Source organism: Harmonia axyridis, chromosome 2 (genome assembly GCF_914767665.1).
Source record: "Harmonia axyridis chromosome 2, icHarAxyr1.1, whole genome shotgun sequence".
NCBI lineage: Eukaryota > Metazoa > Arthropoda > Insecta > Coleoptera > Coccinellidae > Harmonia > Harmonia axyridis.
This window is the reverse complement of record NC_059502.1, coordinates 17641179-17662003: the sequence shown is the minus strand read 5'-3', so window position 1 is coordinate 17662003 and position 20825 is coordinate 17641179. Positions and strand designations below refer to the sequence as shown.

The 20825-nt window shown below is 33.6% G+C and overlaps 1 protein-coding gene across 1 annotated transcript in view; it reads right to left on the bottom strand.

The window, feature by feature from the left end:
• The window catches only part of LOC123673608 (activating transcription factor of chaperone), a 39969-nt gene that overhangs the window by 10470 nt on the left and 8674 nt on the right, over positions 1-20825 (bottom strand). The window contains exons 2-3 of the mRNA XM_045608191.1: positions 15963-16138; positions 14497-14680 (exon numbers count right to left, since the gene is read on the bottom strand). Coding sequence (XP_045464147.1) covers positions 14497-14680; positions 15963-16025 — 247 coding nt within the window. The 5' untranslated portion in view covers positions 16026-16138. The remainder of the gene's footprint in view (positions 1-14496; positions 14681-15962; positions 16139-20825) is intronic.

Here is a 20825-nt window from a genome sequence, read left to right as displayed (position 1 = left end):
GTTGTAAGGCTACTGTAATTATGGCAATAAAAGAACATTTCAGAATTTCAGTTTATCAATACCGAAAAGATTGTAAATTTTATCAGATTGTAGAAAAAAATAGAATGATAATATTGCTAACAAATGCAATGAGATGCACTCCTAATGTATAAGGATCTCGCATATATTTTTTTCCGAGAAAATGAAGAGGTTTATCAAAATATCCTAATATCGGATATTGATAATTTTATCATTCCACAAATATATCTTTAAGATTGAATTTAATAATGTCTTTAATTACACTCATCATAACCTGAAAATTATTTGTGTATGAGCTTGAACTCTTTTACTGAATGTAAAATTTTTTAAGTTGAACATAAAATAACCAGCAGTCCCACAACTTGATAACACAAATTCGGCACTTTCATTCTTCGTTAGAATTTCTTTTTTCGAACGGTGTTCCAAGGTTGTTGCAATATCAATCCAAACATCCGTTCATAAGCAAACGATATCGAGAAGTAAGAATCACAAGATTGTAGATCAAAGTCTAGTAGATAAAATACATGGAACTACATAACTCTTTTGTTGCAAAGAATGATAGTTATCGATTGTTTCCGTATAAACAAATCGAATATTTATTATTTTCTTTGATATCTGTGCTGATAAGTCACGAACAAAGGATTTATTTTCATTAAACATATGGTATTTTCAGATCGATAGATTTTATTGTGCCATAATTAATTTACCTTCTACTGTTGAGAGTGGCAAGATTCAATAAAAATCTCATATTCTTCATTTATATGTATGTTTTAGTCTTCCCTCGACTTTGAAAAAGCAAAATCTTTCAGAGAACTATCAATTTGTTAAATAAATGAGCTTTACTAGTTTTTCATATCGTTTTTCTTTCGTTCATATTTTATATTGTTTGTAACTAGTTGATTAACTGAAAAATGGAATTTATTATTATTTTGTGTCACACTGACCCACTCCTTCTACTTTTTCAACTTGATAATATATCAAGAAAAGTTGTTTCAATAGAAAAACTCTAATAGAATAACGTTTTTCAGTACCTCTTAACAACAAAGAAAGATTAATTATCCTCAATCGTGCTGATTTTCAGATTATTGCTGTTTACGTTAACGATTCAGCAATAATTTCAAGGTCAGTTCTATCAGAATATGTGAATTAATATCATACCAACTGGAAGCCGATGAATAATCACATTGTGGAACGGAAAATGGGTTGCCTTGAGAATATAATATATAGCCCTGTAGGAAAAAATTTCAACAATTCTAGTAGAATTTTTTCATCGTACTTTGGAAGCAATAGGCGGATCAGGTTATTGTGTACATAATTATTTTTAGCGTGTTCAAATAACAGTTTTGGATGAAGACTATTACAAGGTCTTAGATGACTGGTTGTCTATATCAACAATTGGATGAATACGAACGTGCCACATGTTGAAAATTCCTGCTACTTACTGCGATTGGATAGTAGTTTTTGGCTCATTATTTCAGATCATTAAGGCTTAATGCTACTCATCTGTATAGATTCTTAAGATTTAAAAAAATCTGAACATTAAATGTTTGATCATAAATATGTTAATATGAAATAAATGAAACATTGCTTCAGATAACTACCGAAGTTATAATGAAGCTTTGTGATCGCAAAATTTAGTCGCTATGGAGCGTTTTTCGGGAGCGGGTCGCGCGTTATGCGTACGCAAATTTTATAATTTTACTATAATGCGAAAAATTTTTTCCAACATTCGAGATTTTCATCACTCAAATAAATGATCTGCTAACGAACGATCTGTTCGTGACTATCCCGATCTCTCCAGTCGTAGACGCGCAAATGTTCTGAATGTGCTTTTAATCTGTTGCATGATTCAATTTTTCTGGCTATAACCAATGAATATAGTTCCTGCAGGATGGAACAACTTCGTACACGTCCAATGTGAATTGATTTTCAGGAATAGTTATTTATAATACAAGTGCAGAAGGCATTGATATTCTTCCACGAGTTCAAAATTCAAAAACGAGCCATGAAGTGGCGAGTTTTGGAATGAAAGAGTGGTAGAATGAGCCTTCTGTACGAGTATTATACATTATTTTCTCTAATTCATTGCATTTTCATTGAAATTAATGAAATATTTCCATAAATATAATTTAGTGATTTTTGCATTGAAAAATGTTGGTTGGCAGAACTGATTTCTTTAAGGCAATTTGATGAATTGACAGATAAAGCCGTAGCGGAAAGTTCGGAGTGCCAACATATAATAATAAAATATAACCATGAAAACTGTGCGTTTCTGATATATTCTCGCACGATTTTGTTCTACAAGATGTGGAAGAATGAACGGAATAACCACAGAATTAGAGAAAATTGATATCCAGGAGTGGTTACATGCATTGGTCCCTCGCAGTCGTGATTTGATGCCTATGGACATTTGTACACCATGTGTTCGGCTGTTTCTACTTCCTTTCCACAGAGACTGCAGATCTCATCTGCTGACTTACACATACGGTATAAAAGGTATTTGCACCGACAATGTCCTGTTAGCATTCCCACCATTACCGGAAACTCAGCTTTTGGTAGCTTCAGAAGCTTCCTGGTATAGGCAATACCTCCTAGAAAATTGTCTTGTCTAGAAGGTATTGGTATAGGTCGGTGAAAGCACTACAAATTTCTTTGCCTGAGCAAGACTCGGAGTGTTTCTCCAGAGGGTTTTCCTATTGCCACACTCCCATTGTTAGCCTGCTGCCTTATATTGGTCTTTTCCAGGCCCACAGAACGACTCAGGATCAACAGGTGTTAACTATGATGCTCTTTTTGCAAGTTCAGTTGCCTTTTTTGTTTCTTTCCATACCACAATGCCCGGTTCCCATAGTAGAGATACTAAATATACTACTTTGTATTAACCATACTTAAACAAAACTGCGGATGTCTGCAATATAATGAGACAATGGAACTTTTTGTTTTGTTCTTCATTTGAATTGTATTTCAGTGTTTTCAATAGAAAAATGATGAAATTTGGTATGCATCACAACATTTTTCATTTGGTCAAATGAAACAACTGTGATTTACGCCTATGAACAAAGCACCAACCACCTTTACTCAACCAAAAGCAGCTCTATTTTTAGTGTTCTTCTTGAAAAATGAGTCATTTCAAAGATGACTCAGATTCTATAACAAATTAACAAAGTTCTTTCATATGGAAAGGCATCGATGTGGCGTGAGAGATTAAAGTCTAATTCCCTCATGAAAATAAAGACAATCTTTTTTGACACCGTTTTAATTGGATTAAATCTGTATCAAGTTAGCCACCCATCAAATAAACATTAAATATTCATATTTGATACTGTTTACAGTCCCTTCCTCGCTATCGATCGAGAATCAGTTTGTTTAGTATTGCATTCAGAAGATTGCTTGTGAGACGACGCCTGTTCCCAATTATGTAAAGAAGCTTAGAGGGACAAGTTATTAATATAACAACTTCAAGGCGAAGGAAACAAAACAACGATATGCAATCTACTGTAGAGCATGTCTGCTACGCAACATATCATACAAGTACACGCATTTTTATCGCTGAATGCGTTCTTCCTTGGCCTCAGATTTCAATCGCCGAAATCTTACGAGAGTTTGTGATCGGAAGGACGATATTAAGAATTTAGATAGTTTAATAATTCCTCTTACTTCAAGTGAAGAAATCTACTGTGGACTAAATTTTATATAGTTTTCTCGTCTTGAAAGATAAGGTTTGACTCTCTGATGACTAATTCGTCCTCAAATTCGATTCTGTCCGTCAGTCTCTATACACTATAACTGCCGAACGAAAAGAGCAAGAAACTTGAAATTTGACCAGGGGTGCAATATGGCATTTGACATTTTGTGTTCCTGTTAATTTCAAAGCTGCAGATTCGATCGAAATGAAAATTTGAATTTGGATGTAGATAGACAATGTCAAGCCTCGTGCAGAATTGTATGTTCATTTCGTTAACATAACCTAAGAAAATTTAAGAATATCAAAACAAAATGAACCAATATTTCCGACGGAGTGAAGATTTGGGGTATTCCTATGCAATAACAATTTCAAAATGTAAGATTTCGAGGCGATCACATTCTAAGAACCATAGAAAATCGAAGAAGAACATTAGAGAAGAAACACCAAATATTTTCGTGACTGCAAATTCGATCAGGTTGATATTTTGCATATAAATAGAATAATGATTTCAAGCTGATCACACCATCAGAATAATAGAAAATTCAAGAAAAATATTGGATAATATACTTGTTAGAATTCGGAAAAGAAGACTCTGGCCGAAAGCTAGCTCGGCATTTTTATGCTCTTTACTTCCAAATATAATCAATCACAATGTTTCCAAATATAATAGTGATTTATAACAACGAAATTAAGTAAAGTTTCGTTTCTCTTTCAAATGCAAATTAATTTTTATATCATTTACACTATTTACAGATTGAAAGTCGAAGTTTCCAGATTCTGGGACCGCTACTGTTCAGTGTTGTCATATCTCTCTGGTACATTTCATCATGTGAGCTATCAAACAGAATTTTCATTTCAATTTTTAAATCCTAGATTCAAAAAAAATATTTGTAATGATTTCAGGGTAGGTTGATTCGATAGATTTACCATTTTCGATGATAAACAATCCCTCTATCTTCCTAAGCTTTCAACAACTGTTAAAGCTCACTGCATGGAATTCGATACAAACATCAGTTCCTATTCGACCTTGATTCTCCTAGCTTGCGAATTCTAAATTTTAATGGCCTTATCTGGGGATCAAATTGAAAGCACCATTGCGAAAAGTCGTTTCAACATTGAACATATTAAAATTCAAGATATGTATGTATTTATTTCATATTACTCATTTGAAAAACACTGATTATTCTGAAGGAAGTTATATTTTTTCTCATATCTCAACTAGTATGGACAAAATCTTATGATGAATATTCCTGAGAACATTCATTCCGAAATGAAATTTTAAAAAATTCATCACTGCGAAACTATGTACCTTACTATTATTGCCAGGTAGCATACGATTCCATTTTAACGCGAATAATAATTTTTTGTATTCAAATTTGAAGATCAATATTTTTTATATTTAATCAGATATGTATGTATTAATTAAATGTTGTATATTGTTTATTATATTAAGGATATGATGACGCATATGAAATATTTCCAAGCATTGGAGAAATATAGATGACCCTTAAATTGATATGGAAACAATGTAATGCTAAATGAACTGCAAAATGAACTTTATTAAGTCCTTCATTCGACTGAACATCAGATATTCAAATATCAATAAAATGGGTTTCTTTGATATAGGTACCCTCAAAAGACTAGGACTACGATCGCCAAGCAAAGTAGGATTTATCAGAGAAAAAGTCATAATTTATTGCACAATACATGAACATACATTTCAACAGTGAAATGTACAAATGCACAAAAGCTATAGTTTTTTATTGAAATAAACGTAAAAAACTAAAAAAAAAGGCAGCGCAGATTTAGTAGGTTTACTTTGTAAAAAATTCAGCGGTAGATAGATATTTGTTTAGGAGAAGAAATTCTGGACATGAAATTGGAAGGTAAAATCGCCTAGAGCGTCTGACCATCAGAAGGGTTCTATACCGTATGTTTATCCAACGAAAGAAATTAGTTGCCAATTCCCTTATGGAAGTCAAAAAAGGCAGCGCAGATTTAGTTGGTTCACTTTGTAGAATATTCAGCGGTAGATAGATATTTGTTTAGGAGAAGAAATTCTGGACATGAAATTGGAAGGTAGAATCGCCTAGAGCGTCTGACCATCAGAAGGGTTCTACCGTATGTTTATCCAACGAAAGAAATTAGTTGCCAATTCCCTATGGAATGGAGAAACAAATCAAAATTTTAATTCGTTTTACTATTATTACCTACGCGAATTTAAAAACTCCAAAGGAATGAAATCTGAAGATTCGGCTGGTTATTCGATAACACTCTTGGTAGGGAAAGTAGGAATGTTTTTTTAAAAAGGCATGATGAGTTCAAGTTCCGTGTAGGTACTTCATAATGATTCATTGGGGAAATATCAAATTTTCCCTTGAACAATAGTATTGTTTATCACTGACAATAATAAATGGATAAACTACAAAAGTATTGCATTTCATAGAAATTATAGAATTCTTGACGAAGAGTCATTCTACTGGTTGTTGAAGAAATCTTTGACCATATTTTCACATTCCACTGTATTTGCAAATTCTAAAATACATATATGAAAACTTCGGGAGGGTATTAAATTCTCTCTTTCGAAAAAGTTCATAGCTTTTTCCGACAACTTGAATTGATACAAAATAGATTGCTATTTTGTATTGATCTTTCTGGCATGAGAGTCAAATATGAATATGTATTTTTGAAGGCTTGTATTCATGAACACACATTCGGAGAATTCACCTGTACAAAATGATCTACTCCAAATGGTTTTGAATCTATGAAAATCTGAATATTTCACCCTTATGTGAAATCCTCATCAACACGATGACTCATACATAGCATCACATAAATATAACACATAACCTACCATAACAAACAGCCATCCTTGTATTTCCAAGCAAAAGGTCACTGAAGTAATATAAAATTAACAATAATTAGAGAGAACGCAATGTCCACAGACTTAAAATTACAAAATTATAAAACCTAATAAAATAATTGAGTTTTCGAATTTGGCAATGTTGGGCAGTGTTTAGAAAAAATCCTCTGATTCCAGTTCTCAACGTCTTTTGACCAATTTTTGAGAATTGAACACAATTTCTCGGTTCCACGTGTAGTGATAAATGCACTTCATGCTACACACGTCGATTCCACGACGATTCATGGACACATCCGAGCATCGAGGTGATATTTTCACGTGTTTTATTGCTTCACGAACGGACGGAAGTTAGTACGCGGTAGTTCAAATGCACACGCACTTTTCACACGACCTGGAAGGGTGTTCGCGAATCGAGTAGAGCGTTATGGCGAATAAACGTGCCGATCTCGTCGGGAGCTTCTATTGTTTTGAACGGGCGTATAGCCGATCGGGCAGCCTTCGCTGGAGCTCCTTTCCCCACCTCCTCGCCAAGGCGATCGAGGCTATCAATTCTGTCGTGATAAGAAAAGAGTGGCAACAGCGGCTATGCGAGTATGAATTAATCATAGAACCTGCCTGGGCAGGAGAAGAAGACAAATTTTTCCACTGGAACGATCGCGCGATCTAACCTCGTTTTCTTGATTTTTAGAAAACAACGTACGACCCTGATGTCTATTTGAGAAACATGGTGTTGTCAACTTGCTTCTGGTTCACAATTAGCCCATTCCTTGACTTTATCGCAAGGCACTTGAAACGCTAAAGCTTGGAGAGATCTTGATTTTCGGTCGAATTCTAGGATATCAGAGGATGTGCACGATATGGCTTTGTCCTACTCATTGAAGAATTCAGAGAATATTTGGTTGACGGTTTCTGATTAAGGCCTGCCAATGTTACATCCGGAGTTCCACAGGGTTCTCATTTAGGACCACTCCTCTTTTTAATCTTTACAATAGGGTAAAAAAGGGTTCACGCAATGCAGGATTTGGCTCTTTGTTAATGATATCAAGATCTTTGGGGTGGCTTCTTAAAGCTAGTTTGCGCAAATTGCATAACTCATTGAAATAATTCAGCATATCTGATTATGGCCTGTCAATCCGCAGTTTCACAGGGATCTCATTTGGGACCACTCCTCTTTCTAATCTCTTCATATTCGTAGACAGGTTGCAGTCAAGAAATCTTGGGATAAATTTCATTTCTATCCGAACTCATTTCCTATTTTATCCTATTTCCCAGATTCTAGAACTGCTAGATTGAAATCACGCAAACCTTTATGGACTAACACCTTCCTTGAATTCAATGAAAGCGACAAGGAAATTTGGCGTTCGGGATGGACTTCTTCTAACGTTTTCAACAAAAGTCTTATTGTTGATCCCTCAGAGAAAGTTCTAGGTTTCAATCTTCCTAGGAAAATTTGGTGTATTTTGAATAGACTTAGAACTGGTCATGGTCGTTGTAATAGTACCCTCTTCAAATGGTGTTCTATTGATAGCCCACTATGTGAGTGTGGTGTAGAAGAGACCATTGACCACTTGGTGAATGATTGTCCGATTTATAAATTTCATGATGGTTTCCAAGCTATCCATTCAGTTTCAGATTCTTTTTTAGAATGGGTAGTTAACTTCAAATCGATATAATGAAAACTAATATTTAGTACTCCTTTCTGCTTCTTTTCTTTTTGTTTTAGGATCCAATTGGAAATTATAGAGTCGTCAACCGAAAAGAGAGGATAAAGGAAATTTTGTTTTGGTTGAAGAGGAAGTCCTTCAATATAAATTATGTCGGCTTATTCTGTAAACGTTTACACAAACCAGTCACTACACCGATACGGGGAGATAGAGTTTTTGCTGAGGTTTTTATCTGTTCTCTTGAATCATACGTTGAAATGTATGATGCCCCGTTACATTTCCTCTGCTAATACTGAGATTCATCGACACATATGCTTGATTGTTTGAAATTAATATTTTGTATTTGCTCTTTCTCAAAAGAATATATATATAACAGGGTAAATAAGGCTTCACACAATACAGGATTTTGTTATTTATCCAGAGTTCCACAGGGTTCTCATTTAGGACCACTACTCTTTCTAATCTTAACCATAGGGTAAATATAGTTCACGCAATACAGGATTTGACTCTTTGTTAATGATACCAAGATCTTTGAGGTGGCTTGTGCAAGCTAGTTTGCGCAAATTGCATAACTCGTTGAAATAATTCAGCATATCTGATTATGGCCTGTCAATCCGGAGTTCCACAGGGATCTTATTGGGACCACTCCTCTTTCTAATCTCTTTAACAGGTTAAATAAGGACTTAACGCAATACAGGATTTTGTTATTTGCTGATGATACTAAGACCTTTAGAAGCTAGTTTGAGCAAATGATGTATGGAAATGGAACAACAGATCTACATCGCATGTCACATAAATTTGTGTATTTGTCCAAGAAGTAAAAACAGCTTTCAATTAGAATGCATTTCACAGTGTAGCAGTAATAGGTTGGATTGTCTATGACAGCTTGTTAAATAACCTGATTGCCATGTGTAGTTTGTACTAACTTGTGTTTTTTTTTATTCTGTAATAGTCTATCGATAGTGGGTCCCTATTTCTCATATTATAGCTGTATCCTTTGAAAGGTGTGTATTTGCTTGTGAATTCTTTTATGAATTGGAATGGTGAATATCTTTTGTTTTTCGAATGAATCTCTTCAGCTGGTTCTTGAAAAACGCACTTATTAGACTAATAGTCTCCTTTTGCTTCAGAACAACTCCGCATGTGACCCATAGCCCAGTTCGTCATAAACTGCTACATAGTGCAGATTATGAAGACTTCTAGAGCAAAAAGTTTAAAGATGCGGAAGTGCAAAAGTTTCTTGGTCAATTTTTTTCAACAAACAACTAATGTTTACGGTTTTAATTGGTGATATTGTTCTATCGAGCTTATTTTTACCAATTCTTCTATGACACCTACCGATCTGCCATAAACATAACCAATGTGTTATGACAGCAAAGATCCACTCCGGCTGATACATCCGTTAGTAACCATTGGACAAAAGAGCCAAACTATTCCTCTTAGAAAATACTAACTGACACAATTCTATCAATAGACGGCACCGAAATAGAATGGCGGAATGAGATCAAGTATTTGGGTATAAAACTGCATAGAGGACTGTCTTGGGGCCGTGTTAAGAATGTAGTGGCAAGTCTTCTCAACTGATAATCAGGAAGTCTAGTCTAGAAAGATCAAGCTTAGATTAAAAAAGCGACGACAGGGACAATAATCACATATAGGTGGGTTTTTTTGTGCTTGAGGAGCATACAATCAATCTAAGATGAATATAAACACGGTGTTCAAAATTCAAATTTTACCGGACCCGTCAATTTTGTTCTTAATGGGAACATTTTCTTACATAAAAACCTTCATATCATTTCATTCCTCTGGGCTCTGCGTGGCAACCCAAACTTCTCAATTTTCAAGATTTTTCAATATCTGATTATTCGTTTCATAATATTTGGGTTTGAAAAAAAAAATACCACCCAATTCATCAGGATTATAAAATGATTATCAATTTCAACGAGACTAAGATGTCGGGGAAAATTTGATGAGAAAAATGAGATGAGTGCCTTGAATAGTTCAATGTAACAAATGCTCAAATTTTAGCCCTGCCAACTTCTATACAATGGTATAAATTTTGCTACATTTGTCGAGTTAGATGACGTAATTGTTCTATTCTTCCTTCTGCGGCATTTTCGATTTTGAAAGGCCCCATAAAAAGAAGCATAGAGGGTATAGATCTGGAGATCCGGCTGGCCATTCTATAGGACCCTTTGGACCCATTCACTGGTAGAGGAAATTGTGGCTTAATGAACTCCTTCCTGCAATTTGTGCGGTACTTTGATTGTATATGGATAAAACTTGAATTTTTGAGAATCCAATGAAAAATTATTCTACTGAGATTAGTGATGACAGCTAATCAGCTAATTGTCTTGTGCTTGATGTTGAATTTGTCATTCATTCCTGAAAATAGGCTTTCGGGATTTTTTTTTATTTGTCACTCTATCAGTTTCTTAAAATGTCCGTGCCAAATACAGAATGTATTCCAGAATCATTGAATAAGCGAGAAGTCTGATTAAGATTTTCATTATTTTTGAAAAAAGGGGTTGACAATTTCAAACTATTCCACCAATTTTGTACACCATAGTCTTGAATATTGAAGTGATAAAAAGGAAATATGATGAACATATTATGCTGTTAACAGCATGATTTTTGTAACATGTAATATTTTACACGTAATAGCCAAAACCAAATAATGAAAAAGTAAATAAAAAAAAATTTCCATTAGAAGGCGGATATATTATGGGATATAAAGAACGGTTTTTTCGAAATGATAATTTTTTGATTCCAAATTCTGTTGCCAAGTGCAGCACTAATTAACATCTCCCGATTATTAAGCATGTTTATCCTGGTGAATGCAATAAATACAGCAGTGAGAAAAGATAACACATGTACGTGTACTTCTGATATCGTTTTTTTTTTCTTGATGACTACTGACATTCTAACCCATACAATCAACAAATAAATACGGTCACATTATCGACCATGTTTCTTCAATGATTTTTCAGAACAAACTGACATTCTAGAGCGAATTCGAAACATTTCTTTGTTCTGTTGTATAAAGGATCTAGTGGTAAGAAATGTTTCTGTATACTTTACACAGTCACACCAGGCACATATGTATCTATATCAAAGTTAGGTAAACTTTCTAGAACATGAACCCTATAGATACCTGAACTTAAGAGATTTTCATTTTTCCACTTACAGTCCTAAAATCCATGTATCGACTAGTGTTGGGGAGATCAATGTAATACAAATCGATTTTGACGACATTTGATTCAGTTAAATCTCAAATAGGTATGTCACCTCCTTGTCAGCATTGATACAGATTCAATGTGAAAATTTTAAAAAAGACAAACGTGAAATCAGGAGTTCTTGCTTGATCTTCATCTAAACACTGACCTCATATAAAAAGGGAAGCACACAGACTGTCTTCTATTTTCATGACTTCATGAAATTATTGTCCCATTTAGTTTGTTAACTGTGTTCCTTATTGTCAGTTTATTTCGAGATTATTTTTTGTGATTTTTACAATATACATAAATATCGAACTAAGGTTGTGTCTTCCTTACGCCAAAACACTGAAAATATTCCACAATTTCTAGGAAAGGATGAAGATTTGAGAAAAAATCACGCTATTGATTTCTCAGCTTGAGTTTCCATAATAAACACATTTATAATTATTATCAGGCAACACGATAACGAATTTATGGCCAAAAACTGAAAATATATTTTGCCAAAACACAAATTAATACATAAATGAGAGTTACTGTTGAATACCGAAATCGACCCCTGAAAATGTGTTGTAAAAAATGTTTCGATGATTGGATAAATAGCGAATAAAAAAAAATTGTTGAGAAAAAAAAGAAGGCTTAGTTCGATCTTTAGATAATAACGGAATTTTCTCCTCAATCTAATATTTTACGGTATTCATAATTTCGTTAACATAGAATATGTAGCCTCTCTGATAACAGTGTTTTTGTCCCCAATTGATAAAACACACATTCGACTTTGAAAAATCATCAAAACAAAATCAGAAAATTGGCTCATGATTAGTTTGGCCTGATCAACGAGGTTACTCAAGTTTATTGGATAATGAACGAGAGATGTTTAATCAGTCAATCTTCAAGGAATTAGACATTCTGAGGAGACAATAACCGCGTATTTGGCTATTGATCCTGTTTTGATCAAACACGTTTATGGAAAAGTATGAACGACCGAAATCGTTCGATGATTACGTGGATTATCTGCGATTATAATATAGGACATCCGTATCGAAGAAAAAACCTTCCACTAATCAGCATGGAAGATTGGCAGTGAAATTTAGACATATCTACTAATATTGTTATAGTTCATATTGGACATGTTTTACGAATTATTCTTTTATAAACACCAATATTCAGTATTTCTTATCCAAAGTAACACTTATCTTGAAGATAGAAAATTGAATATCATTATGTTTTAGAGTATGGTACAGTGACTTTATTAACATGAGATGCCATCTGTTGACCAAGCTATGAAATGTAGAGCATAATATACAGTAATCTAATCTAAATTAAATATAGGAAATTTCATTATTCCCAAACCATTAGTGGTGGGAAATTTCTTATCTAGTAACAACTTTCTATATCTACATTATTGATTGATGTTTCTACTATGTATATTGTAATTTTGAAGAAATAATTTTTATGATCCTCTCTTTGATTTAAGTATAGTATAACAACCAATTTTTTTCAAATATTTCATATAAATAACTTTCACTGGTTTCCACATAAGACCTCTGTACTGCAAAATTATTCAATAAGCTAAATGCATTAATTTTCAGTGATCTTCTTTTCAAGTTAATCTACAAATTAACTATGAACTACAGTGTACATTATATTATATTGACGATTTTTTGAAGCGCATAACATAGAAGGAATATTACTGAACGGATAGTGTTAAGGTTTCCAAGGGTAAATTGAGATCATTTTCTGAAAAATTTATTTATTTATCGACTGGATTGTTTTATGGAGGCCACACGGTATTATTATTGAGTGCGCCAAAAAGGAAGAATAAGTGCGGATATAATATTTCCTAGAGCAAATAAAAAACATAAATGGTATCATAAATGAACAATTCAAAGATTAATCACATGTTTCAACCTAAAAAGAGGAAACAGGAAGAGATATGGGTTGATTGAATGGGAAAAATTATTGCAATTTGCATGAATTTATTAGATTCAAAAAGTTCCAATATAAATATTGGAAATCATTGACGATAAGAACACCATTTCCAGATGAAGTTGATATTTATTTGAATATAATAAAAAATTGGTCAAAAGGAAATATACATATAAACTTCCCTGAGTATTAAACGAAGACTGGAGTAAAATTTATGAAAATTCCAAAGAAGATTATTATGGATCAAATATAATATGGATAATGAAGAATGTGTAGAGGAAGTAGCATGTAACTACTAGAGTTTCAAGGAAATCAAAAGACAAATTTGAAATCAATTGTAGTCTATCAGATAGTGAATTATTAATACCTACCCTTATCTAGATAAAGGATGAAAGTATTCTATTGGAATAGATTCAATCTCCAAAGTATTAGAATATGCTAAGAAGTGAATTCTTAAAAGTTTTCTAGATATACCTATAATTTATAATGGATGATATAAATTATTTTGATGATTTTTATAGCCCTGAATTTTCAAGTTTTCAGTTTTTTTTCCATATAGTACCTCTAAAAACTTTGTTCATTATGAAGGTTAAAAAAAAATTTTGGCAAATCAGGAAGATAATTTAAGCTTTTCTCTAGATATGTGTTTTCCTACAAGTTGTAATATAAATCATTGAGAAATTTCATAGCCTCTTAATAGCATATTCATGTAATAGTTCCCGTAAGACTTAGGAAATGACATCAAATACAACTTCATCAAAATCATCTAAAATAAATAACTTTTCTATTTTAAATTTTGATTCTACACAGTTGATACAAATAACATGGAAGTTATGTGTATATCAATTAAATTTTATTTTGTTCCTACCTAAGACTTCTTTAAGAGCTCAGAAATCTTCAAGCTTCACTTCAGATTCAAAATTTGAAAATGGAAAGCTTTTTCAAGGTCTAATAATGAGTTATCAGATTTTTCTTTATTACTTAAGGCTAGATAGACTTGAAAAGGAAAAGATTTTTTTTCGTATAAATGAGTCTTCTAGAGATATAGCATTGAAAATTTTTATCGACATCTGCTTTGTTATAGTCAAGTTTCAATTGAGTTGAACTTCTCATATATCTTACCTTCCTTGATCAACTCATCAAGATCTACCAATTTTTCCAGATCTTCCAGCAACTGCGAAGCAACATCTGCTTTGGATTCGCCATCATTCAAACCAAAAATATCTGTTTCCAATTTCAGGTCTACATCTTGCTCCAAGGTAGAATAGAAGAGGTTCTCTTCGGAAGAAGATACCCATGTCGAGTCCTAAAATAAAGATGAAATTCCATTAGAAAATTATTCAGTTCATATTTTTTTTTCTAATATAGTGATGTTCAAGTCTTTTTCAGGGCCGGATTGTTTATTAAAATTAGAAGAGTGGTTTAGTAGGTTTTTCAACGAACAGATTTTTTCTTGTTCCCTTAGTTTCTTCAAAGAACTTTGTAGGGATTGTAGCTTGCATTTACTTCAAATTAATTCTCGCCCTTTTTGCTTTATTTAAAAATAAAGCAAGGTTCTCTTTTGATGTAGAACTTGAAGGGAGTGCTTACCAGTAAAAATAACTTTTTGCAGAGGTAACATTGATAATAAATATTCAGTAATATTGTGAGGAATTCTCCGTCATTTATTTTAATGAACAAATGCGCAAGGTTTTTTTATAGGAATATTTAATGATATAATAAGATCATAACAATAATTATTATCATGTGTGAATATAATTCTCCGAATCAATGAATTAACTATTCTCGCAATGGTGCTGTTCAAAGAAACAGCAATGAAAAACATTAGGAAGTTAATTAACCGCTGATTAAAATGACACTTATTCAATTGTAAAGTCCAAAAAGTTCATTCACTCATAAATAGTTGTACAATTGAAAATTATGATTCTTGTTCTCGAAACATATTAATGAATTGGTTTAAACTTGCTGAAAACTACTATAGCTTTATTATATTCCATAATTAGCTCTTATAGATGTTAGATTTATTATTATTTTCTGAATTATAGATGATAGATGAAAGGATTATGATATATTATATCCATCAATAAAGTTTCCACAATTTTTGATAATATAGGAATTGAATTGAAAAATATTCAACATTTACCATCCCCATCAAGAGTTATCCTATCATTACTATTTGGCATTCTCTCAATTATGTTGATGAGAAAAATACTGTTCAAGCAGAGCTGTGGCTTGATAAGTCTCATTTAGACTGTTCGCTTGACATTAATGGTTAAAAAGTGGTATGCAATTTAAATTTGGCTCTAATGAAGAAGTTTGAAGCTTATTTTTAAAACAAAGAGCAATCTTTCTGCGAAAAAGTTAAGAGAGCATAGGAGTACATGTAGCAATCATGATGTTGACGAATAAAGTCGAATTTTAAAGAAAAACTGTTACTGGTTAGGCTCCAGACTTTTTCAGTAAAGTGTTATTCATCCCATTTATATGTCTATTGATACATATAAAGGAACACATGAGAAATGAATATTATTGATACTTACCCAATAAACGAAATAAAGTGAATTAAAGTTTATAACAATTATAATTACCTCAGAGGGAGGCGACAGGGGCTCTTGCTTCCAAGAGGGTAGTGTCAGGACTGTAGAAGACATCGTTTGTCTGTACTGCAGGACTGACTATGCTTGGGGAAAGATTGTCTATGATAAAAGCTGATTGCTGCGATGTCGCTTGGACCGCGAATAAAATTAAAGATGCCATTATGGCCCTGAAAAAAAAATTAAAAATATTAAAAATCCGATACATAAAAATTAAAGAATGTTTGGAATAAATATAACACTAATTGATATTGAAAAATAGGCCTAGCTCATAAAGCAAGTCAGTTTGGTTTTACCTGGTCCTTTTTTCGTAATGTATTTTCATTTTTATATTTTACTCTCATTTCTTATTTCGTGAAGGGTTACATCATTATACATTCGTACATTATGCAGTCGAAAATTAAAAATTGAATGTGCAAGAGGATCATCATAATGTTCACAGGAATATTTTTTTTTGTAGTTATTTGTGAGCCAAAATATGATTCACTGGAGCACACTCCATCACATTCATGTTGGCAATATAAAAGAAAAAAAATCATGCTTGCGAAAACTAAATCAAGTAAGACCAAAGAACAATGTTCTTGACGTTAAAATTAATAGAGATTAAACAGCTAACAGGAGGGGAGGATCATAGGCATTTCCAAGACTAAAATAAGTAATTTAGAGCAAGGGATTGAGCAGGGACGATTGATCTGGTACAAGAATGTTGATTCAGGTATACTTCCAGGTATATATTTGAGTAAGAATTCATATTTTGGCCGTTTAATATATCTATATTTCTTTATAATTTTGGCTAGTATCAGAACTAGGATCAATTAACCTGTATCTGAAAAACTAGAGCTTAAAGAAAAAATATGGTGGGTTTTTTAAATAAGCGCATTGAAAACATTCGAAATCAGTTTCTGGATTTACGACAATTTTTTTTTTTCATTTCGTTGGCTTGTGTTATGATCAAGTTTTGTTTCTAGGCTCCTTAGTTGCATAATTATAAACAAGAATCTTATACATATAATCAAAATCAGCTAAATATCTGACAAAATTCCTTTTAGTCAAGTAGTGAAAAGCAGTTTTTGAGTCTAAGTTTGCTAATCGTTCTGCATCATTTAAATTTTTTTCATGTAGAAGTTAAAATATGCCGCTAGTATCAATATCCACCACAAAAAATTAGGCAGGTTCTTTCACCATCAAATTATAACGTACGAAGATCTCAATCACAAGAACTACGCCGAAGAAATAAGTAATCGCTTGAGAAAGTGTGTCATAACAAGTTTATACAGCAACCTAGTTTTTTTGCACACACAAGTCAGTTCAACAGCGATGATTGGAAATCTTGAAGTTGATACTGTTCTTATATGTGATGAAGAGAAAAGTTTGAAAGTGTGTCGGTTCAGATAGATTTGGTGATCATTTAATACAGGGTGTTCCTGAATAGAAGATACAAAAGAAAATGACCAATTATTTGGATCATTTAAAAAAAAAGTCCTATAAACATAGCCCTGCAAACGCTTTGTTTTCGAGATAAGGGGTGTTGAAGTTAAATTTTTTTAAAAGTTTTTTTCTCATAGCACCTTCCCTTCACAAGATATTCGAATTAAATTTGGCATAGATATTCCAATTCAAAGTTTTCATCATGTTATATGCTAATTTTGAATGCAAATCTACAGGGTGATATTTTATCTGAAATAGTTCCCGCTTCTTTCTTCCAGAACTTTTTTTTGGATGTCCACTGGTAATTTAGAAGTTTTAGTACTTATTTACCCAATCTGTAGCGAAGATTAAGAAAGATTCGATAAACTGATATAATAATCACAAAAAAGTAGGACCACAAGAAACACCCTGTATCTCGAAAACAAATCGTTTGCGGGCCCATGTTTATAGGACTTTTTTTCCTAAAATCAGTCAAGGAATCTATCATTCTCCTTTTTACCTATAATTTAGGAATATCCTGTATATTTATATGGATATTTTATGTCGCGGTTTGTAAAAGGGTATATTTTTTCAATTATTCTCATGTTGAGCAGATATTTGTACTTATATTATCGATGAGAGATAGGCCCAACCAGTGAAAATGATTTTGGGTGCGAAATGGGCATACACTTATTTTTATGGATGACGTTATCCTACAGTGTTTTATTTATTTACTAACTCTCAATTTTCAATAACGGTATTGCATGCATGTCGCATGTGGCGATATTTTGAGTTCTAATCGCATTTTACCGGTTAACGAAGCCATTTCTGTGAAAATGAGCCTTATCATTAGAAATTACGTCGGCATACCCTTGCTATTCGAGGATATCATTAGTGACGTTGTTCTAGCATGTAACACCCCATGTTTACCAATTCCCATATGTCACTTCTCGATTATCCATGGCATTATGCGTTATTATGAGAGCTAAAACTACGCGCAACTCAATGCACTTTTATTAATATAGCCTTTATTATAATACATTTCGGAAAGTCATCCCAAAACATCATCATAGAGCTCCAATACTTATTTCAGTGGATGCAGTAATCTTCCATAACGGGGCCAGTCTTTGGAATTTTTAGGACTGATTATAATTATGATCTACATAAGAAGGATCCAGTTATATTTGATCTATTATTATACGCCGGTAAGGTTAGCTCCCGGCCGGCCAGCTCCACGGGCACCATTCATTCCCCCACGGTCAAACACACTTTCGTCATTTTCGATATTTGAATTGAATTTCTAGATGCGTGAATGTAATAAATCTTATAGAAAAATGAAAGATCTAGCGAGTAGTAATTTTTCGTTTACATAAGCTACATCTAGGGATCAATTTCAGGATGGAATTGAAGAATTTCATGCCGGCCGAAGAGATTTTCGTGATTTTTATATTTTCCGAATGAGCGGCCAAAGATGAAATTTAGTCCATGGTATGAAGGATTGAAAAAGCCATAAATATTTAAATTTTTGTTCACATTGGTTAACCCTATGGCCCCAGCTCCACGACCTGAATAGTCCGATATCGTGCCGGCCGGATAGTTTTTCGTGTTTTTTATGTTCTTCGAATAAGCGGCCAAAGATGAAATTTAGTCCATGGTATGAAGGATTGAAAAAGCCATAAATATTGTTTTTTGGGTACCTCTAAAGGCCCAGCTCCACGACTTGAATTGTATGATATCATGCCGGCCGGGTAGTTTTTCGTATTTTTCATGTTTTTCGAATGAGCGGCCAAAGATGAAATTTAGTCCATGTTATGAAGGATTGAAAAAGCCATAAATATTGAAAATTTCGTTCACATTGGGTACCTCTAAAGGCCCAGCTCCACGACTTGAATTGTATGATATCATGCCGGCCGGATAGTTTTTCGTGTTTTTCATGTTTTTCGAATGAGCGGCCAAAGATGAAATTTAATCCATGTTATGAAGGATTGAAAAAGCCATAAATATTGAAATTTTCATTCACTTTGGTTACCCCTAAGGGCCCAGCTCCACGACCTGAATAGTATGATATCGTGCCGGCCGGATAGTTTTTCGTGTTTTTCATGTTTTTCGAATATGCGGCCAAAGAAAAAATTTAGTCTATGGTATGAAGGATTGAAGAAGCCATAAATATTGTTTTTTTGATTCACATTGGGTACCTCTAAAGGCCCAGCTCCACGACTTGAATTGTATGCTATCATGCCGGTGGGATAGTTTATCGTGTTTTTCATGTTTTTCGAATGAGCGGCCAAAGATGAAATTTAGTTCATGTTATGAAGGATTGAAAGAGCCATAAATATTGAAATTTTCATTCACTTTGGTTACCCCAAACGGCCCAGCTCCAAGACCTGAATAGTATGATATCGTGCCGGCCGGATAGTTTTTCGTGTTTTTTATTTTCTTCGAATATGCGGCCAAAGATAAAATTTAGTCCATGGTATGAAGGATTGAAAAAGCCATAAATATTGTTTTTTTGGTTCACAGTGGGTACCTCTAAAGGACCAGCTCCACGACTTGAATTGTATGATATCATGCCGGCCGGATAGTTTTTCGTGTTTTTCATGTTTTTCGAATGAGCGGCCAAAGATGAAATTTAGTCCATGGTATGAAGGATTGAGAAAGCCATAATTATTGTTTTTTTCGTTCACATTGGGTACCTCTAAAGGCCGAGCTTGAAAATCCCGAAAAACTATCCGGCCGGCACGATATCAGACTATTCAGGTCGTGGAGCTGGGGCCTTAGGGGTAACCAATGGAAACGAAAATTTCAAAAAGCCATAAATATTGAAATTTTCATTCACTTTGGTTACCCCAAACGGCCCAGCTCCAAGACCTGAATAGTATGATATCGTGCCGGCCGGATAGTTTTTCGTGTTTTTTATTTTCTTCGAATATGCGGCCAAAGATAAAATTTAGTCCATGGTATGAAGTATTGAAAAAGCCATAAATATTGAAATTTTCATTCACTTTGGTTACTCCTAAGGTCCCAGCTCCAAGACCTGAATAGTATGATATCGTGCCGGCCGGATAGTTTTTCGTGTTTTTTATGTTCTTCGAATAAGCGGCCAAAGATGAAATTTAGTCCATGTTATGAAGGATTGAAAAAGCCATAAATATTCATTCACTTTGGTCACCCCTAAGGGTCCAGCCCCACGACCTGAATACTATGATATCGTGCCGGCTGGGTAGTTTTTCGTGTTTTTCATGTTTTTCGAATGAGCGACCAAAGATGAAATCTAGTCCATGTTATGAAGGATTGAAAAAGCCATAAATATTGAAATTTTCATTCACTTTGGTTACCCTTAAAGGCCCAGCTCCAAGACCTGAATATTATGATATCGTGCCGGCCGGATAGTTTTTCGTGGTTTTTATGTTCTTCGAATAAGCGGCCAAAGATGAAATTTGGTCCATGGTA